Consider the following 26,455-nt stretch of genomic DNA (forward strand, 5'->3'; position numbering starts at 1 on the left):
CCAACACTGTTAACTTTGCAATAGCAATAGTTACTGTATTAGCCTACATAATTTGACTGCTTCTGTGTCTCTGATAATTTAGCTGGAAACCAATGTTACACTAGAGGACTTGTGCCAGGGAAACTTGCCCTGACTTGTGAAAAAGGTGGGAACATCCTATATGGTGCAGTTTACAGATTAAGCTAGGAAACGCATTTAAACTGTGGCATTCAGAAAATCAACTTGCTGTTTTCCTTTGCTTTATGTCCAAATGGGAATAAGGGATTATTTGGGGTTATAATACAAGAAATCAGTTAGAAGCTTTTATCTGTACAACAAAATTGTTGTCCTCCAGAAGTAAGTGCTACTTAATGCATCCAGTAGCATAATCAATTTTAGAAAAGACATCTTGTGATTTTCTTTATCCTCCCCCTCTTGTCTCCTGTTTTACACTAAGTGTCCCAAGAGTTTCCTGGAAGCTCAACAACAACATGCTCTGTATTAGCTGTATATTAGCTGTATTAGCTTTATATTAGCTAGACGAACACCTTGCTGGGGTCGTTTGACCCCAGTATTTTTTCCTGCCATGGCAGGGGGTCGGACTTGATGATCTGCCCAGGTCCCTTCCGACCCTACTAACTATGAAAGAGTTGTGGACAACTGCCAAGAAGGAAGGCTCTCGGGGTTCAGCAAAGGGAAGGTCAATAAGCAGAGCAGTCATGTAATGTGATGCTTTTTGGCAAATGCACAAAAACGAGGGGGAGACACCTGCCCACAAAGAAGCACTTAGAGTCATTGCTCTGTCTGTAAATATGTTCCCGGCAAACCAAATTTTGGGGCTGTTTTCCTGATATTAGAAGGGAAAAAAATTCTCAATTCCTCTCAAAACTTTTCCCTTAAGATTTCCTGTTTTTCAAATCCATCACATTAAACAAATAGATACATCAACATCTAAAAATCAGTGACTTGACAAGCAATGCTGGACTGTCATGCTAGAAATGTGGAACTTGCAAGCTCAGAGCCTTTCTCTCTAATGGACAGCATTTGCATTCTGCTGCAGTTCATCAGCCCTATAGAGAGGTTTGTAATACTTTTTTGGTTCTGATTATGTACTTATAACAGCGCATTGTACCTGTTTCCTACCAATCCTACCAACCCAGAATGACAGCATTTTAATTGTCCCATTGCAAATGACTGGACAAGGTACAAAAGAGACCTTAAGTATTAATAAAGGGACCCAGGGAAATTAGCTCACTGAGATCTAATTGTAACCGCGAAGTTTCTAATCCTTCCTTTAGGCTCAACAGTGTTAAAAGAACATATGGAAAGAAGGATGAAACACCTACTTTATTCCAGGAGAGGCATTAGGATTGTTGGGGCTCACTGGAGCTGGTAAAAGCACAGCTATACAGAAGATCACTGGAGAGGTCACACTGAGCACTGGACAGGTAGGTGAGATGTGATGGGTGGAGGAGTGAGGTAGACTCCAAACTGTGTTGGGTAGAAAATTCAATGGCTCATCCCAAATCATGAGTTAGAACAAAAAATAATATTTGGACTCAGACTTATACCCTGGCACATCCCACACATTATGATCAGCTAACATATTTAATGTATCAGTGTTTCACTTGCTGTCAGTCCAACCAGATCATGGAAACTGGGTGAAGTTATGTGTTATATTTAAACCATATTAAATAACTGCAGAATGTTAAGTGGTGTTAAAGCTAGAACATGCTGTGAGCAGTCTCACATTAAGGATTAAAACTGCTTCTTGTCTGCACACCTCTGATTGCTGTTGGAAACCAGGACACCTGGTTTCTATACCTGCTTGGAAGGTGAAGTGACTGAGACAGGGATGGGGATAGGAGTGATGCATCTTGGGATGCTAGAGAACTGAAAAATACTTGTTTTAACTCCATGGAGCAGACTAAAGTTACCCTAACATGAGCTAGGTAGCACAGCTGAAAGTGTGTGCTTGTCTAAAGTAGTGCAACTTTGAGATACTCAGAGTGACTTAGCATGAGTTAATGAGCTTTAATGCATGGATGCTCATATTTTAAGTGCACATTATAATGCCGTTTTAACATTTATATTCTAAATTTAACATGTATTTTCACCTTTATTTCAATAAACCACACATGACCAGAAGACTGGGAATGAAAGCTTGCACCCCAGCAAAAATTACTTACAGAAGTGTTAAGTTACAGTCTCAGGAACAACCTCTGGGAAGAGCCAGAGATCAGTTCCCACTTTACGGAGGTAATCTACAAAGATCTAGGGAGGACTATGGCTGTGTTGTTTGGTATTTTAATCACTAAGTGATAGCACCTGGGTCCAGAAACTCTAATGAAGCTAATTGAAGGGGGCAGTAAAAGGTGGTGCTCTTTGAGTAGGGAGAACAGCTGCGGACTGCCCCAGGTAGGGCACAAAACATGCAGGCTCTGCCCCTCCCTCAAATACCTTTCAGGAAAGGCATAACGTGCAGAGCTCTAATAGACATCTAGAAACTGCAGAGCTCAAAAATGGATGAAGCCTTCTCCCAAGTGTTGCTCCAAACCTTTGCTGTAGCAGATTTACAGACCAATGGGTTGTTTCTCCTCCAAGGTATACTACACTGAGATAAACACAAAGTAGGGCTGTGCAAAACGGGCCCTCTTAGATTCAGATTCGGCCCAAATTGGGAACAGTGATTTGATTCATTGATTCGGATCACTGTCCCCGATCCGACTCATCCAAATCCATATCTGAAGATTCAATGCTGATTCAGTCATAGGCACAGCTTTAAAAGTTTTTTCTACATACTTGAGGTACCAGCATGGCTCGTGATCGTCATGATGCTGGGGTGCATGAAGTGTCCCACAGGAGTGTGGGGGGACTCTACAGTGTGCTTGGCAGCAAACCCAGAAGTGAACCAGAAGCACTTCAAGCCAAGCGCACTGGGGGCCTGCTGTGCTTCTGTGGGACGTTGCATCTGCCCCAGCACTGCAGCATTCAGAGGTATGTAGAAAAAATATTTAAAGCTGTATCTATGTCTGAATCGCCGAATCTGTCCAAATCTCTCCAAATCGATCCAGAGGGTTCCGATTTGATTTGTTGAAATTAAAGGGTCCTCTGATTTGATTCAGAGATTCAGCTACCGAATTGGGCCAAATCTCCGCCAAATTGAATCGGGGACCAAAGTTTCGCACAGTCCTAACGCAAAGCTGTTGCAAATAAGGTTCATCTTTGGGACAAGTGAAAACCTATCACAAACAAAATAACAAATGTTATTATAACAGCACATTGTACCTGTTTCCTACCTATCCTACCAACCCAGAATGACAGCATTTTAATTCTCCCATTGCAAATGACTGGACAAGGTACAAAAGAGACCTTAAGAATTAATAAAGGGACCCAGGGGAATTAGCTTGCTGAGATCTAATTGTAACCGCAAGTTTCTAATCCTTCCTTTAGGCTCAACAGTGTTAAAAGAACATATGGAAGGAAGGATGAAACGCCTACTTTATTCCAGGAGAGGCATTAGGACTGTTGAATGAAATTGAAATTCTGTTGCACTTGATAATCATAGGTGACAGTCTGGGGGCTGTTTGGAGCATGCCGTCTGCAGCTTGTCTGGAGCCCTGAGCCTTTTGGATAGAGCCAGGCCTACATCTAAAAAATAAATCACACCACCAATAACAGAATTAAAATTGTGATGAACAGCTTTGGGTTTGGATGCAATTCCTTTTGTTGTTAATCCTCTATAATATAGATGCAGGCTATGGGAGTATACAGCACACTTTTCTTTGTCCCTTCTTATTTTTTAGGATTTCCCGTCAATGACACCCAAAGAACAAAGACTGAAAAGACCAGAGCATTTGTTAGCATGGGTAGAATTAAGAGAAATCTGAACCTGTCGTGTTTGTGAATGGTTAACTTGAAAAATCACAAGCATAAAAGAGAACAGGGTCATGGCTGTGTGCCTGGTATTGCATGCAGATAATCCCTACATGTCCAATCAGCAACATCTGGATGCGGTGATTTCCAGAGGAAGGTGAACAGACTGTCCTCAAGCCACATTGTGCAACTGGAAGAAAAGAAAAAGGCCTTCCTGACTCTTTCAAGTGCCCAGCTGAAGCCCTGAAGCATGAGATTTGGTTAGGATCATTGTCTAAATGTAGATCTAAATGGGATTTCTTCACTTCCCCTTTGCTTCAAGGAACATTAGCAAGGGATTTCAATTCTTTCTTCCTCCATGAAGTGGGGGTAATACTTCCTTTGTAAAGTGCTTTATGATTTTTGTACAAAAGGACTGCAAATCAAAACAGACATTGTTCTTTTCTCGGTTTTGTTTTATCAGAAGGTGCACTCTTTTTCTCTCTGAATCCAGAAATGCAGGAACGTTGGAGAAAAAGGAGCTTGTATCTGCAAACTAAAGTTCTCCTATGGAAAAATGTACTTATCAAATGGAGAATGAAAAAGCAGAGCCTGCAAGTGAGTGCAAAAATCAAATCGGGAAACCAAGTAAAGAGCCAGGGTGTTTCTTCCATGTGCGGATCCAAATTAGAAGCATTTTCTAGGCCCCGGTAGGAGGTGACATTCACCTGTGGTTAAAGCTTTTTTAATGGATCATAGCTCTTTTTTGCATACATGGCACAGATACTTGGTAGCACTTCAAAAACAGAGCGCTATGAGGGCGTGCACATGTCCAGTCACCTACCAGGTTGCCTCAGAGGTGCACTCCACAGGTAGGAGGCAACCAGGGCTGCCCCAGTGCCCTCTTCCCCAGGCAGACTCTGATCAGTTGTTGGCCCTGTGGCAGCACTTGGCCAGGCTGCCTTCCCTCCACCCGCTTGGCAGACAGGTGACAATCGGCTGTCACCATGCCACTGGCAGCTTGACCTTTGGTGGTATCGCTTGTTGTATTTGGATTCCTGTGCCTCAGATTTGAACTCATTACTAAGGCTGCTAGCTGTTGCTGCATGAAGTTAAAGTAAGTTGGACTTCCACAAGGGAACCTGAGGAAAACTGTACCATTGCTTAAGAGAAATAAATGACCCAATCAACATCTATTGAAGTTGGAGTACCTGGAGGGATTTATAAGAAGGGGAGCACTGACCTTCAGCTCATTTTGCCAATGAACATTTGAACTGACAAACCGTGACTCTATGGGTACGCCTGCATGGGAAAGGTAGTTGTGATGAGTGAATATTCAGTAAAGGGATGCTACAAAGCATTATACAGTGTTGTATTTCTTGATTTTCAAATGAATTTCCTCAGACATGAAATGCTGCTCTTAAGCCTTTTCACAGGTGATTAGTGATTCCAGCTGCTAAAGTTCATTTGGCCTGTTCTCAAAGGGATGAGCTTGGTTTGTTACTTTCCTAGTATTCGACTTAGGTTCTTAGATCATTGCTTGCTATTAAAATATAGTGCTTAGAAAAGAAATAATTCATAAATATTCAATATAATTCAAATGTAATTCAAAATATGCATAAATAATGCCAAACAAATCCACATATTCTTACAAAAGTTTCAACTTTGAGAAAATAATTTTCTCTGAAATTTGGAGCTACCATCTCTAATGCTCAAGCAATAAGGAAGAGAGCACTCTTTCAAGGTGTTGTACCATATTCTTTCTTATCCCCTTTTTTCCTCTATTCAGGAATTGATTTTGTCTCTGCTTTTTCTCTTCCTACTGTACTTCACAGATAAAAGTACTTTTGATCCATACCGTCGAGATGTACCTTATGCTTTCCTTGGGCAACTAGATGACCTGACTTTTAATACCACATCAGCCGATGTTGTTTATACACCAGTGACCAGTACCACAAGGCTTATATGAAAAATGTGGCTTCCAAATCTCTCCTGGCAGGTACATCATGTCTATCGATGTTTATGGTTGTTATTCTGTTACCTATGGTACTCACGCTATGTTTTAATATTCTTTCATGAAGTGGAAAGCACAGATAGGGGCCTCAACCTTAAAGCTATGATCCAGGTGAAGACTTCAGGCACTGCAAAGTTTCAATCTAGGTTCTGAATTGTATTGCATAAACAAAGGGCAGTTCAGCTCTCCCTATGTGTTGGGGTTGCATACTGCTCCCTTCTCTTGGGGTGAGGTGGGCATGCTAGAAGGGAAGGACAGATTACAGCAGGACCTGGACGGGGTAGGTGAATGACAATAGGATGGGATTCAATACTGACAAGTGCAGGGTGCTGCACTTGGGCAGTAAGAACCAGCAGCATACCTATAGGTTGGGGAACTCCCTTCTTGAAAGCACAGTGGCAGAAAGAGATTTTGGAGTCATCATTGACTCCAAGATGAACATGGGCCGACAATGTGAGGTCACAGTTAGGAAGGCTAACCATACCTTGTTGTGCATCCACAGATGCAGCACAAGCAGGTCCAAGGAGGTGATCCTCCCCCTCCATGCAACACTGGTCAGGCTGCAGCTGGAGTACTGCGTCCAGCTCTGGGTGCTGCACTTCAGGAGGGATGTGGACAACATGGAGAGGGTCCAGGGGAGGCCACCCGCATGGTCAGGGGGCAGCAGGGCAGACCCTATGAGGAGAGGCGACAGGACCTGAACCTGTTCAGCCTTTGCAGAAGAAGGCTGAGGGGGGACCTGGTGGCCATCTATAAACATACTAGGGGGGACCAGCGGGGATTGGGAGAGACCTTGTTCCCCGAGTGCCTCCCAGAGTAACAAGGAATAACAGTCATAAGTTGCTAGAGGGTAGATTCAGACTAGACATCAGGAGGTGCTACTTCACTGTCAGGGCAGCTGGGATCTGGAACCAACTTCCAAGGGAAGTGGTGCTGGCTCCTACCCTGGGGGTCTTTAAGAGGAGGCTCAACGTTTATCTGGCTGGGGTCATTTGAACCCAGTTCTCTCCTACCCAGGGCAGGGGGTCAGACTAGAAGATCTACAAGGTCCCTTCCGACCCCACATCTGTGAATCCATGAAAAGGGTGGACAGTGCCTTTTTACTCCAGTGACCCAGCTACTCCCACTGCAGGCAGGGATGGAGCGGGGGAAGCAGACTCTGCAGCCCCAGCTCTGCTGCCCAGAGTGCTGAAGGGTGCAGCCGTACTGGTGTAAGGAGGGTCACCCTTTTATAGGGCAAGTACAAAGGTGCCTGGTCTGCTCCTAACACAGCCAGACAATGTATTGACACACATACAAAGCTTGGGACAAAACCACAACTTCCCCTGTGCGAGGAAACTGATATGTAAGAATTATTCTGAAAAATGTTACCTTGCAGTCTCAGGTGACTGGCAACCAGAAAGAGTCAGCGATCAATCCCCACTTTACAGAGTTAGGCTTGAAAATGCATCTTGGAGAATGTATGTAAATTGAACGTCACTAGAAACCCAGTAGAGATGATGAAGGTCTTTCCCAAGTGTGACTCCAGAGCTTTGGTGTTGCCAATTTACAGGACAAGTTGTTGGTGCACTGAGGAGTAGCACTGAGATCAGCACAAAGCTGTTCGGAGTGGAATTCATTTCTGGGACAAGTGGAAGCTCATCAATTGCTTTACAAAAAAAAAAAAGGCAAATGTTCCTAAGTCTTTAGTACTGTGCTGGGAAAATTGTGAGAACCTTTTTGTTGTGTATTTCAGGTGTTCTTGGATCTTTCTCAAGAGCGAGAGAAGGAGAACTTCAATCTGGCTTTGGATGGAAGTTATGATTGGAAACAACTTAATCAGGAAGAGCCATAAAAATATTAATTTCTTTCATTTATGATTTAATCAGTATTTTTAATCTTCATAATTTTGATACCATGCATATTTTCTATCAGTTGAATGTGATCATGTCAGTAGCAAGATGTCTGGCCTGTAGCGCTGCAGCGATCATATTTTTGAGAGAGAAAATATCTTTCCCAAATGTATGTTCTCCTTTCATGGAAGTTTGTCTTTAATAGGTTAAATATGTGGATATTCTTAAGATAAATAGCTTTGAATATCCTAAGTAGCAGATGAAAAACAAGTCAGCAAACTTACAGGTGGGCTCTGAAGAGGATATGGGTTTGGAATCATCCACTGAATGAAACCAGAACAGACTTTATTAGGGCCTTATTTAAAAACATTCCCAATCTCCACCATCCAAATGTGACTCTGAGCCTGAACTAGTAATTAGTGGAGCTCTGTCAGTGGAACAACTCCAGTATACTCACACTTGAGAAATTGCCCTCCATTTTTTAAAGTATTATGCAAACTGTGCAAACCATATGTTGTGCTCGATTTTTCCCTGGGGCACCTAAGTAACTAGTCAAAGAAGCATCTGTATCATTAGCAATTGCATTTGAGAATTGACAGAGCACAAAGGAGGTCCCAAACATCTAGAGAGGAGCAATACAGTACCTATCTTTATGAAGTAGGGGAAAGGAAGACTCTAGGATTCATAGATCTCTCTTTCTATCTGCAATAGCTGAACCTTATTATTGTAAAGTCAGTTTGCTAAGACCAAACTGTTATGCTTATGAATTTTGTGGGTAACAAGCTGAGAGAGGTAACAGTCATTTTTGTCAATAGGATTATCCCCAGACTATTGTATCATACATCATGCCACTCGACTTGGCACTGGTGAGACCTCACTTGGGCCCCACACTTCAAGAAGGATATGAACAGATTGGAAAATGCCAGCAGAGAGTGACAAAAATGATTAGAGGTCCATGAAGCATGATTTAGCTGAAAGAACTAGTGTTTTTTAGTTTGGAGAAGAGAAGACTGGAGAGCAGGGGGTTGGAATTTGATATGAGTCTTCAAATACCTGTAGGGTGATTATAGCGAGGGTGGAGACTGGCTTTTCTCTGTGTGCATAAGGGACAGAACAAGGAGCGACGGTCTCACGGCGGGGGAAATTATGGAACTTTTTGGTGATGAGGGTGGTCAAACATTACAACAGGCCACCTAGGGAAGCTGCGGGATTTCCATCCCTGGAAATTTAAGAGCAGGTTAGGCAGTCCCTTGGCTGGGACGGTTTAGTCAGGGAAGTTCCTGCTAATGACTTCATGAGGTCCCTTCCAGTACTACTTTACTATGAATGTATACAACCAATATGGCTATATTAGTGTAAGCCTCTTCGATGGCCAGTATGTAAAGTTTGTAAAGATTTTATCATTGGCTAGGAGGCATCAGCCTGAAAGAAAGAAACTCAATATTCACAGAACAGGTTGAGTGTGAGGGTTGGCAAGTTGTGGGGTGTGGGAATGTCCTCTGTAATCCTCAGCTGGATGGTGGGCCTTGGAAATCAGTGAGACTCAGCACACTTGAACAGGAAGTCATTTCAAAGGGCAACTATGGTTTCAATGAAAAAGCAGGTTTTTACTGGCTGAATACAAAAATGAACGGAAAACTGTATTTTAATATAAATATGCTATAGGCCAATATTTCTGTGCATGCCACTTTATGGGATCTGATTAGAGAATATCCAAATGTTCGTCCAGGTTATCTAAGGTGCTTGTTTTTCATAAAGCAGAGAAGAAGTCAATTGGCAATACACTGGTTCTCTTCCCTAGTTCTGGCCCACCTCAGACCCAAGCTGGTTGACTCTGTCCAGTTGGCCAAAAACATTGCCAACTGCTGTTGCACACAAGTGCAAACTTACTAAAGCAAAAACTAGTATTATCTCACATTTGGTCACATGAGAACTTCCTGATTTCAGTCTGTGCAGTTTTCCAGAGGAACGGCCTTGCAGTTTTTATCCTTAAGGAATATGAACCACACAACTGAATAATGATTATGAACAAGGTCACTGTTTACATTTTTTAAGTTCATTATTTTTATTCTCAAACCTCTGGATTTTAGACTTGACTTTGTCATATGAATATATATATATATCTCAAAAAATGCACCCAAGGTTCCAGCAGTACTATAGTTACTTGCATCCATGCACACCTTTCTCCCTAAAAGCTGCCTCCCAAAATTGGGCTGTGCATCTTAAGGAGGGAAGCTGATTCTTCTTTGATGGAGTAGAAGAAAGCCTGAAGATACCAGTAAGCTGCCAAGATGGCTTCCATTTGTCTATGGCTCATCAAGAAGGGGCATGGTCCTGCGCTAACCACCTCCCAGCCATGGCTGTTGGTTGAGCACTATAGCTTGTGCCTGAAACATCAAGGGAGCTCTTGCATGCAGTCTGTATCTTGATGAGACTTGTGGTGCAGAAACAGTCTTTTCTTTATACAAGTTCCTGTAAATAACTATTTACAATAAAGATGTAACGGAATTGTTATTGCCCCCTTGCAAGGATCTGAAGCCTAAACCTGTGTGGCACAGGGTATGTCCTCCTGGAAACAAAGTGTTCAGAAAGTGTGTCATCCCACAAGGCAATCTGGGTGAGGCAGCCAGAAGTTCCCAGGACATCCCGTGTTCCCAAAAGGACTTACTCTATATCACATAATCAGCCATGACTCTGGAACAAATCTTTTTTTGCTCCATTCTGCCTTCCAAATACAAGGTAAGTGTCTTATTTGGTAGGAGCAGGTGTGATAGGTAAGACAACGTGACATTAAACATTACAAAAAAACATACTGCGTTGCAAGCCTGATAAGAAAGAGATGAGTATTGATGAGAAGGATATTTGTTCTTTCAAAATTATCGGCCGTCTCTGTTGCTCATATGATAATCAGAAAGATCATGGTCTCTTTCAGATAGTTATACTATGTTCTCTTCTCATTTCCTTTTCCTCTATTATTCAGAAGTGGATCCTGCCACTACTTTTTCTTTGCCAGGTGTACTTGGTAGGATTACATCCTTCGCATGATTGCTGGGACCCAGGGGCCTTCAGGCCTGGGGTTTGGCCTTCGTGCTTAGCTTAAGCTGCGTGTTTAGCTTGAACTGTGGTCAAGACACGCACCCAGTGAAAAGGAGCAGATGGAAAAATACTGTTTCCTATTTGGCAGATAGAAGCAAGATTATTAATATGCAGCAAGGTGAAGACTTAAGCTAATTTTATATAATAAGAATTGCAAGTTATCTGGTATATAAAGAGAGATGAGAGAGCGTACCCTTCACAACCTGCTCCTGAAAGATCTGGTCACTGATCCAAGATTCAGTACTGGGGCAAAGGAGTCGGGAACCCCAGACATGACCTCCTGGCCCGGCCATCCAGTGATGTTATGTTCATTATATCTTGTGGCAAACATGCTGTATTGCTCTTGACTAACTCCAGTAATAGACTTATAACAGCTAAAGGCTGAATAAATGTATTATTGTTTTATGAGCAGGGATCCACAATCAAAATGAAACACCCCTAATGTGGGTGTTTCATTTTGATCATGGAAAAACGTGCATTTTGGGTTAATTTTTTGCTCCAAAAAATTGGGAATTTTTTTTATCAGCGAAAACCAAGATCCCTATTTATGAGTAACCGTGTCCTAATCTTGGACTTAACATCTGGGACAAGGCCCGAAATAATGATACTGGACATAACACGATGAAACACCAGATGCTTTTCTTAGACCGCCAGACTCTCCATGATGTCTGAATGTATGCCATCTAATTCAGGAGTATAAGGGAGGTTTTCCCCTTGCTTGCCATCCTGGCAAGCTCTCAACCCATTTTTCTGAAAGTCAAGCTATTTTCTCGCAGCCTGATGCCTCCTGGCCAATGACAAAGCGTCCTGCAAACTGGGTTCCACTATCTGTGACATCCACGCCTTTAGTGATGTGCATGCAGCACTTCTGCACGCAAGTCAATGCAGGCAGGTATCCTGATTGTTTTCAGTAGGAGTCAAATCAAACTCAGGCATTAACTCAGAAAGTTGTCTGCTTGTACCCAGATCACCTGTGAGCTTTCTGGGGCACTATGCCTCCTGGGGTCTATGACTTCAAGACAGTCTTGCTGTTTCGATTCTTTCAGAGTCATAACCCCAGGATTTCGAGTGTCTCTGTTGAAGACCTGGAAGCCTTGGGTCTTATAGTCTGGGTCTTAGCTGAGGAAAGAAGTAATTTTTATAACTTCATCTTTTTAACGAAGTATGACCATATTCACCTGGGGCAAGGGCATGATTCCAACTCCCCACCCTTTGCCCCCTTCCCCAGCAGTCATATCTTTTCCATCTTTTAATGCAGTTTAAGCTTCACACCACTCTCTGCTGTTCGGTCTGCATTGCTACCACCAGCCTTGAGAACTTCGTTGGGAACCAATGTGAGCTTCCCTAGCTTGGTAGTTTAACTGATGCTGTCCAGCTGCAATTAGACAAAACCTCTATATTTAACATACCATGCTGACAGAATCAAACTACTGTTTGTTGTGCTTTGTATGGTAAGAAGCAAAGGAAATTTCCCATCTGCTGCGGTTACTATTTTGGAAGCGTTTTCTAAAATAGTAACTGCAAACAAAGCTGTCCTACAGATAAAAACCAGGCTGGACATTGCTCCCCTGTTCCCCCGCATTGGCATGTTGCAGTCCTTTTGAAGTTAGGTCTGGCTTGCATACAGGGCAGTAATCGATTTTAAAAAAACACATTTGGGGAGTTCTTTTCTTGCCCCCCACTCTCCCCTTTATGCATAAGAAATGTCAAGTGTTTTCCCAGCTAACTTTCGAGAGAGACCTCTGTCAGGCACATCAGCAGAAATATGTTCTCTCATCTTTATATAAAAGGAGAAATGCAAAGAGCTGCCAAGGAGGAAGGCTCTTAGGGGGTAGGAGAGGGGAAGCCAATGAAAAACAAAGTTGTCATGTGAGGTTTGGAATTGCTAATAGAAGGGGGGAAATGCCTCTTCACAGAAAAGCACGACAAGCCATTGCTTTGATTCCAAAATATATCCTAGGAAAACTGCTGTTTTCTGCACTGTTTTTACTGCTATTAGAAGGCAAATATTCCTGATTCCTCTTAAACTGTTGGCTTTAAGGTAGGATTTCTGTTTTTCTACTGCGTTGTCTTAATCAAATATGAAAACATCCAATAACTAATAACTTGCAAAGTAAAGCTGTGCCACTCTGTGCAGTACAAGCTATGCTGGAAGGAACTGTCCATACTTCTTGTTGCAGCTTTGGGTTTAGTCAGTTCAGTATCTGTAAGTAAGAGAAGCATTAGGAGAGTGATGGTGACATTCCTCACTCAGCTTGAACCAGTTGTCCAGCTCTTATTTGTCTGTCTGGACTGGAAGACAATGTAAAGTTATTTTTGGTATGCATTTGCCTGCTGTGCTTTTGCCCATGCACTGGCAACACAACCCAAAGTTTGTCTTTTCCAAGCACATTTGTAAATCTGCAGTGGAGTGAATATTTATATAACGCTTCACGACTGTTTTTATTGTCTTCTTTCCAGGTATTAATTTTTACTTTTGCTGTTTTTCTTGGGGCAGAGTTGTGGTTTGTCTGTGACCTGTGAATGGATGTGATGTCTAAAATGTACTTCTGAATAGCCTGGGTCCCTCCCTGATTTTTTTTTTTTTTTTTTACTGAAAAAATAAGCCTTCTCCATAAAGACAAAAGGTAAAGTTCTGCATTCCTAGAAGGAAGGCAGTCGTTCTGTCTTTGAGGTTTTTCTAAAGGAGGAAGGAGGCTCACCATGTGCACTTCTTTATCATAACCAAGATTTTTCTAATCTCTTCCGATGAATTGCTTCAATTGCACACAACATTAGGAGCAGTGCCCTCCGCTATTAGATGATAAGCCATTTACAGCTGCCTCAGCGGATCTTGATGGAGAATCTGCTCTCTTGGTTAATGTAGCAAATCTTTCTAGCCTGCCTAGTAGACAGACGTTCACTGCAATAGCAATAATAATGCAACTAAAATTGAAATTAATTGTTACGTCACATTTACCTTTTGCTAATCCAGAATATAATACTACAGAAGCAGTCTATGAAAGCATAAAACACTTTTTTATTTTCTTTATCTGGAATAGTGTGTGCTATTTTCTATCAGTTTCCATCCCCAAGACCAAAAAAGCCAAGAGTGAAAAGGATTTTTTGTAGTATTAGTAGAATAAATAGAAATCTGAATCCATTGCACTTGTTCATGTTAGACATGCAAAAACACAGAAAGGAGTGAGGGGTCATGTTACATACAGTATTTCACATTGTGTTCAGGTATTCTCCACTTGTTTAGTCAGCAACATCTGGACACAAGCATTGCCAGAAGTGCTTCAGAGGAAGGTGAACAAAGTATCTAAAGAACAAATTATGCACTAGGGTAAAAAATATACTTCCTGACTCCTCCAAGTGATCAGTGAAGCCCCTAAACCATGGGATTTGGTTAGTCACTGTCTAAATGCAGAACCAGAAGCCTTGTGTGCAGTGCTGGGAATCCCAGAAGTCACTGCCTTTTGCTTATAAAAGCTATGCTGCAGAGATGGTCCTAGAGTTAAGGCATGACACAAGGAGTTGGGACATCTGAATTTGCAATTTCAATTCTTTCTCCTTCAGTAAAATGGGAGTAATAGCTACCTTTGCAAAGTGCCTTGATATGCCCAGATGAAAGGACTGCACACACAAAACTATATATATATTCTTCTTTTTTGGCTTTGTTTTATTAGGAGATTCCTGCTTTTGCTTTTCTCTCTAGATTAAAAAAATGCAGACTCTTCAGAGGAAGAAGAGCATGTACCGGCAAACTAAAGTTCTCTTATGGAAAAATGTGCTTATCAAATGGAGGATGAAGAAAAAAAGCTTTCAGGTGAGTGCAAAAAGAAAATTTAGGAAGCAAATTAAAAGCTAAGTGGGGAGGGCAGAGGGTGTTAATTAACTGATGTATTTTGTGTTCAAAGTGAAAAACAAAAAAAACAAAAAGTATTTGAAAAGTCCCAGTGAGGCAGTTCTCTTTGTGCAGGTCATGCGTTGTTAAAGCTGTTTTTTTCTATTGATCTTAGGTCTTTCTCTTATCCATACAATAATTTAAATGCTCAATAGCAAACATTCATAATGCCAGCTCTTTGCTATTCAGTCGGGCATTCAAAGGCATGATCATGTTGATATAGTGACAAGAGTTCAGCTGCTATTTGTCAATTATAAAACCTCCACAGATTTGACTGCTTTTAGCTATGTGACAGAAACAACATGTTTTGACTTACTAGATAGTATTGCTGGTCATATTTGCACTGCCAGGCCTCAGATTTTACAGCTTGAGCTAGTGATAATAGCAAGTTCAAGTAACTCTTGAATTCCATGACAAACTAGAAGAAGTCAACCATTGTTTAACAACAAGCAGGTGATGAAAGGAGAGGCTACTGAAATCAGAGTAGCTGGGTGGGGGTCAGGAGGACAGGCACAGTGTGGGCTGACATTATACTGCTAGTTCTTCTCTAGTATTCAGGACTCGGCAACCCTGCCTGAAAAGGTGCGAGTGAGCTAGGCTGTGAATTTTCAGTAAGGCCATTTTGCACTGAGTTTAAAGGTTGCCCTCAAATACTCCACACGACAAAAGCTCCCCCTTCCCTAGCTGCATTCCCAACCTATTCTGCACAGAGGCATGACCAGAGAGACAAATAATGGGCAGGCTGATTCCTCGAAGGGTTCTTCTATTAGACAGGAAAAGGGAACTGGAGCAGAGCCATTCTCAGTACTTGTTGCTCCTTCTGTACTTAGGTCTCATAACCAGCAGTAGGGTCTAGAAATGGATCTTGCTACAGATTTCTTCTTTCTCCCACCTTACTTACCTTAGGTGGGTGCTGAACACTTGACACACAGTATTTCACCCCAGAAGTACTGTACAGGTTTCCCTCGCCAGCCGCTGGGGTTAGGTTCCTGAAAGTTCCCGTGGTTAGCAAAACCACAGTTGGCAAGACAAAGGATTTATGGGAAAAATGGCAGGTGGGGGGCTGATGCACAGCCATGGAAAACCGTGGTTACTCAAAACTGAATACCGTGGTAGCCAAAATAGTGTATAGAATATTAAGTGGAGATACTCAAAATTGTGGTTGGGGAGGGAAATCTGTATTGCACAGTGCTGGCCAAAAAAAAGATGTCCTCCCCTTCCTCCCCCACGGAAACTGGATAAAGAGCATTCAGGTTTTCATTTTTAAAACTGTGACAGCCCCAAACCTGTATTTTTTTGTTTTATTTTTTGGGGTTTTTTTAGCTTTCAATTTGTCAATACAATCCTAAAAAGCAGTATTTTTCTAATGAAAATATGGCATGGTTCATCAGAAGCATAGATTAATTGAAAACTATTTCAATGTTTTCTTCTCTAAAAAAGTAATGTGGTCAATGTTTGATCAGGTCAATATGCAGCAGACCTTTGCAAGTGGGCACACACCTGGGCCACACTCCACATGTACACTTGTTGCACATCTGAATATTACATATTGGAGGAAATGTTTTAGAGACTTATCACACACATTATTTAATATGAATACATGCATTTATAGATTAAACTGGCTGTTCTCTACAGCTAATATTACTGCAATCCTGAGAAAATACAAAGCAATTTCTGCCTGGTGTTCTCTCATTTTCAAACAAATGTAAACAACGATATAAAGGGTTGATCATGATGTCTGCGTTTGCATCTTTTAAAGTTCATTATTTTTATTCCCAAAGGTAGGGATTTTAGACTTGACTTTACCCTCCTAGGTTCTAGTAATATCAAAAGTTATGAAAAATTGTGATACCAGTACATACAAAAAGGATAACATAGAAAATGGTTCTGTCAAATTTATCAAGAAATCTCTCTTGTCCACATAATTATCAGGAACAGTCGTATTCTCTTTCAGGTTATTATATCATGTTCTCCTTGCATTTTTTTCCCTATTACACAGGAATGGATCCTCTCATTACTTTTCCTTCTTCTGGTGTACCTAATTACATTGTACCATTATTCTCCTCCAATTGCTGAAATACCTCACACTTTCCTCGGACGCTTAGATGATCCTGCCTTCAATGCTACTGGGGTTACAGTTGCCTATACCCCAGTGACAAATACTACAAGACAAATAATGAATAAAGTGGCATTTGACTCTGTCATGAAAGGTATGTCATGTCTGCCAAGTTTTAAAACATGCCTGGCTAGTGCATAGAAGTCATCCTAATTTATCCATTATCACAGCTAGGTATGGAGGCATTATCCAGTACCTCTCATTTTCTTTTAGTGTAGTGTGACAAGTATAACAAAAGGGTAAGACTAAGCATAGCCCAGTAGTATTGAAGTAAATGCTGGTTCATTCCTTTCAGGAAAGTTCATGAAATAATTAAGTTTCCTAAGTATATTCAGCAGCCTGATCATGAAAGAACTAGACTGATTCCCAGTACTTCTTAATTTTAGACATTGCAGAAACTATTACTTCAATGATAGATGTAGTTTCAGAAAAAAAACAGAGTGGAAATCACATATGCTTGCACAGTGAAAGCTGAATGGAAATAAAATGAATTGATTACTGGCTGTCTGGCACTCCAGGTAGCAGAGGTACTGTGAAGCCCCATATTTCAGACCTAAAGAAGAAAGAAAGAAACCTGAAATTTCCTTAGTGCAATGTGATAACATGTATTTCTTCATCATGTGTTGAGTGGAAAGCAAAGGCTTAGCCTGAGCCATAAAATCATGATCCTGGTCCAGATACCAAACACCCAACAGTTTGAATCCAGAGAGACAAGGACCACTAAAGTGGAAAGTTCAAACCTGGATCTGCATTTGGATCCCACATTGTCACCTAAAGTCATTTATGGATACTGTTAGGATCCAAGGTTTATGTTCAGAGACTGTCTAGTGAAAAGTGCCTTCTGCCTGACTTCTGCAACATGGCTAACTATTAGGGCTGTGTGAAGCTTCGATCGCTGATTTGATTCGGTAGAGATTCAGCCCGATTCAGCAGCCGAATCTCCGAATCTGAATCGAATCAGGAGACCCATTAATCTCTCCAAATCGAATTGGAGAGCTTTAGAGAGAGATGATGATATGGCCATAGACGCAGCTTCATATGTTTTTTCTACATACCTCAAGGCACTGGGCATGGCTTGTGAACGCTGCAATGCTGAGGCAGATGGAGCATCCACAGGAGTGCAGGGGGGTCCTTCGCATGCTTGGTGGCAGACCTGGAAGTAGACCAGAAGTACTTCCGGTCCACTTCTGGATCCATTACAGAGTGTGCAGGGAACCACCCCCCAGCCTCCTGGCTCAGTGACTGGTGCCTCCTGAGTCTGGAGGAGCACCCACGGTCCCCCTGTGGCCAATCGCTGGGCTGGGGGGCTGTGGGGGGAGTCCCCATATGCTCAGCATTGGACCCAGAAGTGGACCAGGAGTACTTCCAGTCCACTTCCAGGTCTGCCACCGAGCACGTGGGGGACCCCCCTGCACTCCCGTGAGATGCTCCATCCGCCCCACCATCTCCGCATTCACGAGCTGGGACTGGTACCTTGAGGTACATAGAAAAAACATATAAAGCTGCATCTATGGCTGAATCACTGATTCTCTGAATCGGAATCGAATCTTCAGATACAGCCGAATCAGTTTGGGACTGTGATCCAAATCAGCAAATCAAATCACTATCCCCCAAATTGGGCCAAAACTGAATCGAATACTGCCCGCTTCACATGCTCCTACTAGCTACCTGACTTTGCTAGTGAAAAGATGACTTTTACAGTAGAGAAAGCCATCCTCGCAGTCAAATATTGCATTCACTATTGATTCTAGCGAGAATCTTATTAAACTCTTCCAAGCTGATTAAATCTAAAGTGACTTAAGATAGCTCCACGCAGAACTGAGCAGAGAATAACACCATGAAGATTCTTCATTGAAGAGAGTCACACCACTGACAGAACCAGAAGATGTAGGGATTTCCAGAGCTTGCATTTTCGAAGTCACTGATCAACATATTTGCTTTCTATAAACCACAGGTATAAAAACAGAAGCAGTAGAAGATGAAAAAGCCCTGGAAATGGCATGGACTAAGAATCAAAGCATTGTAGGGGTTGTATTTGAAGATGACTTTTCTTATCGCCTGAGGTTTGCTCCCAGATATGTGGTTATTCCAAATGAAAACTTGGGAGACATAGGTAATTTTAATTGATATTCTTATTTAGAAAGGCAGCTCATATGAATCAGCACAGCTCTGCTGGAGCAGATCTGGCCCTTATCCTCTATATGATCAAATATTTTTATCACCTAGAAATAATCACACATTCAAGCCTGTTTTACTTTGTTAACAACAAAAGCTACCTTGTAAAACATTTGGTCTTCTATTGACTTGAAATATTCACCCCACTCGGTATGTTGCAGTCCATGTCAGTCTCTTTTTTTATGTCTCATTCTATAGTTTCATGCATTAAAAATGGATGTAATGCCACATACGTTAATGTATCTGTTATGCACTATTTTTGTTCCCTGGTTTCTTGACAAATCTAAATCAAGCACGTAAAACTAATGTCCAAAAAATTGCATCCATGCTCTTGTGAGCAGCCACAGTGAAACAGAAAAATTTTAATCTAGAATAAAGATTGTATCAACTTCTAACCTTGACCAGTGGTTGCTTAGGACAGGGCATTTAAGGTGATATTCTGTGGAAGCATCTACATTTCCATAGGCACTGAGCCATACCTGTTTTGTCCTGGTTTGTTGTTGTTGTCATTAAATTGATGACGGCAGTCAAGCACATTTCATTGAAAAACTTCCAACTCAGATATTTAACGTGTCCTAAAGAATTGAAATATTGCTCAGATGTGTGGCATAGGAAGTATCACGGTATCCCGTGTCACTGAAGAACGTGGGAGATTGACCATAGTGCATCTCAAAATATAATAGGAGTAGTAAAGTGGGGAAAGGGATTTGCTGCCAGGCACATCCACTGCAATGGAGATTATTGCATATAGTTAGTGCAACTGATCTTTCATCTTGGCTGCAGATTCCTGTTACAATGCTTCTGCAAGTTACTGTGAAAGCCCAAGATACTGGTACAATGGGTTTGTGTCTTTGCAATCCAGCATTGATGCCGCCATCATAGAAGTAAGTGCAACTCCTGAGGTGACATTATTGTCTGTTTTCCCGAAAGTGAATTTTTCACCATGAGAATCATGGTGAGACCATTCCCGCTGGTCCTGCCCACTGAGTGAATTAAACTAGCAAAGGAAATAAGGAGAAAAGGAAAGACTGAAACAGTTCTCAGTGTATATGCTAGCTAGCCATCGATGACTATTCTGTGAGCATCATAACAGCATTGAGTTTTAAAGAGAGTTTGGAAGCGATGGCATTCAAGGGTTTTGTTGATTTCTTGTAGTGTCTTTCAAGAGTGATGGGGGGCAGATGAGAAGGGGCAAAGGTGCTTGAGGAAGAACTGAAGTCCTGAGCGCTCATGCATCCACACAGCATGTACCCTACCTGCCTTAGGCTCTATATTGACTCCACATTTTGCGAAGTCTGGGTCAAAATAACTCGGTAGTGGATTCCTGGCTTCTACACTGGTTTGTCACTGTGGCTTTTCCAGTGCACCCCATGAGACTTCACTACTAAGAGAGGATAGTAAGACAACCCACAGATATTTGCAGGGACACTGGACAGTCTTTAGTCAACTCAGTTACAATCCGTAGGTTCCTTGCGAAACCTATATGCAATTCTCTTACTTAATTTGTGAGCTTTTGCTTTGCCAGTGAAGCAAAGTCCTCTTGGCTCTGGTCTCAGAAACTGATCTTGACAGTACCATTTTGTATGCACTTGCCGGGGAAGACTGAAGTTTTCCAGGCCAGGAAGGAAGTTACAACAGTAAAAGTATGAGGAGTTTGCTGTCACGTCAATTGTCCCTATCAATATTCAGTGGCATATGAAACTCATCTTGCTGTACAAAAGTTAACCTGCATTAGCTAACTTTGCTAACTTTAATCCTTTTCAGGGGACAACAAGTCATTCTGTCTGGGAAGAAATGAAATCCATTGCTGGTGTCCGTATGAGATCATTAAACATCATGCCTACAATAACAATGGATTATTCATTTATCTTGATTACTCTTGTAATGTGTTTCTCTCCCTTTATGCACTTTTTGGCACTAAATATGACAAGCGAAAAAAGAAAGCACAAGGAATTGATGAAGATGATGGGGCTGCAGGACTTGGCATTCTGGTGAGTTGCTGAAGTAGCTAAAATGTGTGTGCTTGCAACAGTAAGTACGTGTTTGCCAAAAGGAACGTATTCTCAATGAATGCAAAGAACTGCTAGCTTCACTCCCTCCTGGGAACAAGAGGGACTGAAAAAAGCAACTAGACAGCAACTACAGGTGGAAATTAGGCCTGTGTGAAGCAGCTAGTATTAGCTTTGGATTCAGACTTGTCCGATTCAATTGGGCCAAATTTAATTCGGAGATTCGGCTCCAGGCCCGCTCTCCCAGCCCGACAATGGCTGCCCTGCCTGCCCCAGCTCCCGGCACTTGTTAAAAAAAAGCCCCGACTCAGCAGGCACTGCCGGGGGGAACCATTGCCCCATGCTGCATGGGGGGCTCTGCAAGAGCCCCCCCTCTCCCCTTGCTCCCCCAGGCCTCCCACGGGTGCCCTGCCCAGGCCAGCTCCAGCCCTTTAAGAAAACAAAACCTGAGAAAAGCCCTGCACCCACCACTCCCAGCTGCCCCACACCATGGGGGGCTCTGCATGAGCCCCTGAAGCCCCGAGGCCGCTGCAGGAGCCGTGAGTCCCTGGGCTTTTTTTAGTTTAGTTTTTTTCTTAAAGGGCTGGAGCTGGCTTGGGCAGGGAGGGCTGGAGGAGTGGGGAGGCTGTTTGGGGGCTCATGCATAGCCCCCCATGCAGCATGGGGCAGCAGGGATTACCCCTCATGCCCAGCAGCACCCAGTGAGCACTGTGGCTTTTTTTAAAGTACTGAGCTGGGGCGGGAGGGCTGGGGGAGCAGGTGGAAGTAGGGGAGCTTGGGGAGCGGTGGGGGTGGGTGGGTTGGCAGAAGTCCTCCCCATGAACCCCTCCACCCTCCTTCACCCCCCCATCTCCCAGCCCTGGTACTTACCAGTTCGGAGTTGGCTGCAGCTCCCTGTTGTAGCCACCAGGGACTGCCCGATCACTAAAGTACTCCAAATCTTTCCCAAAATTTGGAGAGCTTTGAATCGATTCAGACCTTTTAATTGGTCCCCTGATTCATTTCAAATTCAGAGATTTAGCCACTGAATTGGGCCGAATCAGGCAAGGACCGATGTACGTTGTTTGGAGTAGTTCATGCAGACTCACTCCATCATACAGTTTATAGCTATTCTGAGGAAAAGCTAAACTTTGACTCTCCTTGAAAATTTTTTTTAAAAAATAGCTCAAAAAACCCCCAACTCTCAGGGTTGGGGAGCTTTTCATAGTGAAAAGATATACCAAACAGCTCGCCCTTCCTGGCTTGGGATTCTTTTCTTAGGGGGGGTGTGGGTTTGAGGTCTCTTACTAGATCTATGGAAATACAGGCAGATTTGTAGTACAGCCACAGATGGTGACATAATTTTTTCCTAGCCGTATCACACAGGGAGACCCAGGAGACTTAAGGTAATAAAAACCCATCTAACATAGAGGATCCTCTGATATCTGTGGGGCTTGAGAAATAGCCTGTTTTCTATGGGGGGTGGTTCAAACACCTCCTGCAACGGAGAGAAAACTCTGTCCATCCCCACTCATCCCCCTTTTCCCAGGGAAGGGATATGTTCCTGATCTGATGCATTCCTCTGGGTAACTCCTTGCTGATGTCAATCGTGCCAACAACCGTACGTGGAATAGCAATGGGCTTTCCCACAGAATGCCTAAGTAATGTAATTAAGAGATGGTGTTTGCCGTACAGATGAAGTCTTAATTAAGATGAAGTCATTCATTAAGCAAGCAGGAACATAATAATATCTTTTCATTTGCAGGCTCTCCTGGAGTTTGTTGTATGCCGTCAATATTTCGATTATGTCCTGTGCATTGACAGCTATCTTTTTTAGTGAGTTTTTCCTCATGAGCAGTTTCTCTGCTGTCTGGCTTCTGTTTTTCCTTTATGGCATCTCATCCGTAAGTCTGAGTATACATTTCTTTACCCCTCACATTAAAATATCAGTAACAGCCTACACTGCTAATAGCCACAGGGCAGATACGAGGGTGTTCTGGTACTGTAGCCTTTGCTTGGTCAGGCTGATTGATTAAGCTGAGGATATCTCTAAGGCCCCTCTACATGTTACAGGCATTGTGTAGTTAACCAGTTAATTGTGCGGTTTCCTTGAGACCAGCTACATGTGCAAAATACTTACCATGCCATGAGAAGCTCCAAACTGCTACTAAGTTAGACCTCAACAATGTGTACTAACTTTATAGCTGGTTGCTATTCAGGTTGAATGTGCACGTGTAGCAGGGTCTCCCTAGCCGCAACTGAGGGGACTCGGCCCAAGCAGCTGTAGACTCTGGGTCCTGGCAGTACCCAAAGGTCCTTACATTATCCATCACCTATGGACATGCTGGGTAGCAACACAGCTGTGCCGCCAGATATGTGGAATATGAGAATGTGTTTGTAAAACCCTTATTTAATCACATTCTCATATTCCACATGTGATTCAATGAGGGTTTGAAACCATGATATTCAGGATCTCTGCTAACATTTTTCAGATCAATTCCATTCAGTTGAAATACACTTAGTGCAAATACAAATATTACTTGTTGAAGATGATTAGCCATGTCCTTCTTTGAAAAGACACCCGCTGAATTAAATTTTGCTTCCAGTATTGCTTTAAGCTTGAAGGTGAAATATTTTGGATCTCTTCAAAATTGTTTGGGTGTACTAAGCTAATTATCTATCATTCTTTAACCCCATTCTTACTACCAGATTAATTTTTCATCATTTTTGTGCACTGTATATAGTACTGCATAGAACAGAAATTATGATCCTGGTGGTTTGTTTAAAACTATTCCTTCACTAGCAAAAGTCACTTGACATCATAACATATATTAAGAATTTGAACAAAAAGGGAACTTAACCTACTGCAAGCGGTAGTTTGAAATAAAAAGAACTAATTTTTTTTAGGGAGCCCTGCGGTGTTTTTTGTATAGGTAGTGGAAATGATTGAGTATTGATTCTAGGATATAACCATGGGTAATTTTCTGTTTAAACTGCATACAGCTAGGCAAGTCATACGTTTTTGTTAATGGGTCGTGTCTAGTGTGGCCATCTGTCCCATTTTTCCCACGAGGCGCAGTCTGGCAAGGAAGGGAAGCAGCATCCTACCCCAGGAAGGCAGCCAGGCAAGCACCACGGCTGCCCTGCCAGCCTGTGACAGCACACTGCTTTACCTCCGCCTCTCCCTGCAGTGCACCACTGACTTGGGAGGGGCAAAGAGGAAGGGGGCAGTGTCCTGGATGTCCTGTATTTCCCACCAAGATGGGTGGCACCCTAGTCTTGTCACAGTTGAACATGTGCATCTCCCACTGTCTCTCAAGTATCTCCTTCAGACCTGTTCTTACTTCAGAGCACTTCACGCACAACCTCACCAACTAAGAGCTCCCTTATCTTTACAGATCCACTTCATCTTCCTGCTCAGTTCCCTCTTAAAGAAACATAAAACCACTGCCAACGTTGGGTTCCTCCTCACCCTTCTCTTTGGATTCCTGAGTCTTATTGTACTGCTGACAAAACTCCCCGCACCTTTGGAATGGGCTTTGGGACTCCTCTGCCCCTTTGCTTTTAATGCTGGATTTGCAAAGGTATGGAAGAGCATTTGGAAAACTGTAACTAAGAGCTGGCTCTCTGCATAAGCTAGGCGCTTGACAAGCAGATTACAACTTAACTGTTACGGTGTTAGCTTTCAATGGCTCCATTTGTTAGATGATACATAAGCACAGAGGCATAACTTCTGTCCCAAAGAATTTGTTGTGGTCTATTTGTCCTATGTTAGGTAAGTAGAGAGTATTAGGTTGGAGTAAGCCAGAATTGCGTACCATCTTCCCAATTGTTGTCATTGGATATCATTGATACCTGATTGGGTATCATCATAAATAATAGTAGAAATCTATTTCAAGTGAGGAAAGAACAAGAGGGGAGCTATGGTGATGGACTTTACAAATTATTTCTAGGCATGCAAAGTATTGTGTAAATCTCATCATGCATGAAGATTCTCAGACTTTGTCTTTTCTTGCAGATTTTTCATTTAGAAAAGTATGGAATAGGTTTCTCTTTTTCTAACTTGATGGAGGAATCAAACTTTTTATTGAAAACTTACATAATACTGATCCTTGATGCCATTTTGTATATGATGCTGGCTATCTATTTTGACAAAGTTTTGCCTGGTAAGCAGATTCATAGGTAAGACTGTAGATTTCCTTTTATACACCGTTGTGGTTTTAAAGGTGCCTGCCTGTCTGTCTGTCTCTCTTTCATACTTGAACATATGTGCTTGAAATGAATATAAAGGGTAATGGAATAATGCTGGAAAAAGAAATTTTAGGGAGAACATCACAAACATGTATTATACAGACTCCACATTCAACTGTGGAATAGTTTCCCAGGGAAATGGAAGATGGCTGGTGTCATGCTATGAACATACTGGTAGAAAGAACGTAATTTATGTAGAAGGGAAAAGGACAGACTTTTCAAGCCAGTATATTGGCCCAAATTGTTGATTCTTCAACAATTGTTGAAAAATGTTGAATGGGAAATATTGATTCCCCCCCTCCATTTCTGACATTTTTGGCTTGTTAGTTTGTCTGCTTGTTCAAACCCTAGGGTTTTCACTGGGCTTTTGTAGCTAGCAAAGGTGCTAGAGAGGTGTATGGTGTACAATAAGTGGAGCAGAGGCTACTTTATTGGAACAGTAGAAAGAGCATCAATAAAGCATCATCTGTGAAATGGTGGAGAGCTGGAAGCATTGATAGGTAGGGCCTTGCTCTCTTTTGCCTATTATAATATATAGAGCTCAGTTTTATAACATAGATAGGAAAGAATCTCCTTTGTGGCTCAGTGCATCCATGCATTCTGCTGTGCAGTTTCTGGCACGTTGGCTGTAAATTCAGATGCATGACAATGTTGTGAACTAGTGGCCAAATTTTAAAAGTCAATAAGGCACGTAAAGGCAGCCATGATCCTATAGGTAGGATTATCAAATGAAGGTAGGTGCTTCAGTATTTTTGAAATCCCATTAGGCATCCATCTCCATCATTAGGTGTCTAAGTATTTTTTTTTTAAATCCGATCAAAAATATTCAATAACATGAATAAGGTTTTGATAAATCCTTGATCAGCTAAAATGTTATATCCTCTGCTTCTTGATCAGACAAATATGGAATACCATATCCCCCTTTATTCTTCCTGAAATCATCGTACTGGTCCAAAAGCAGGAGAGATTACCCTGGTGAGAGACCAGAAATTGAACAAAACCGGGAACGTATCTTTAACGATAATGTGGAGCGAATACCTCCAGACTTTGTTGGGAAGGAAGCCATCAGGTACAGTTACTGATATACTCAAAAAGTAACCTGTTGCTACCCTGGGGGCCAGGGCCACTAATCTGCTGTTGTGCTCTTACAATCAATTTTACTTCATCTGCTCAATTGTGGCGTTCATGGGATGATTGCAGAAATACTTTATTTCATAAAATAAAAATGCAGAGCTAGATTTAGCACTGTTAAAATGCAGG

General features: G+C 42.2%; 1 protein-coding gene and 1 long non-coding RNA gene across 5 annotated transcripts in view; both read left to right on the top strand.

Annotated features, from left to right (window-relative positions):
* Positions 1-3,551: 3,551 nt before the first annotated feature.
* On the top strand, positions 3,552-7,707 carry LOC109314946. Of its 2 annotated transcripts, none has more exons than XR_002102393.1 (2): positions 3,552-5,880; positions 7,584-7,707. It is a non-coding gene; the product is annotated as an uncharacterized LOC109314946 (long non-coding RNA). The 2 variants fall into 2 exon arrangements; XR_002102394.1 differs by having other exon boundaries at positions 3,552-5,833.
* A 2,817-nt stretch (positions 7,708-10,524) lies between these two features.
* The window catches only part of LOC109314945 (ATP-binding cassette sub-family A member 10-like), a 51,312-nt gene continuing 35,381 nt past the window's right edge, over positions 10,525-26,455 (top strand). The window contains exons 1-11 of one of the 3 annotated variants that reach the window (XM_019542344.1): positions 10,525-12,817; positions 13,274-13,403; positions 14,448-14,587; positions 16,665-16,875; positions 18,736-18,894; positions 19,740-19,840; positions 20,721-20,947; positions 22,710-22,848; positions 24,343-24,528; positions 24,963-25,110; positions 26,093-26,264. In XM_019542344.1, the coding sequence (XP_019397889.1) occupies positions 14,486-14,587; positions 16,665-16,875; positions 18,736-18,894; positions 19,740-19,840; positions 20,721-20,947; positions 22,710-22,848; positions 24,343-24,528; positions 24,963-25,110; positions 26,093-26,264 (1,445 nt within the window). In that variant the 5' untranslated portion in view covers positions 10,525-12,817; positions 13,274-13,403; positions 14,448-14,485. The remainder of the gene's footprint in view (positions 12,818-13,273; positions 13,404-14,447; positions 14,588-16,664; positions 16,876-18,735; positions 18,895-19,739; positions 19,841-20,720; positions 20,948-22,709; positions 22,849-24,342; positions 24,529-24,962; positions 25,111-26,092; positions 26,265-26,455) is intronic. The other 2 variants (XM_019542343.1, XM_019542345.1) reach the window with 2 other exon arrangements.

Source organism: Crocodylus porosus, unplaced genomic scaffold, assembly GCF_001723895.1.
Source record: "Crocodylus porosus isolate Cpor-Errol unplaced genomic scaffold, CroPor_comp1, whole genome shotgun sequence".
Classification (NCBI taxonomy): domain Eukaryota; kingdom Metazoa; phylum Chordata; order Crocodylia; family Crocodylidae; genus Crocodylus; species Crocodylus porosus.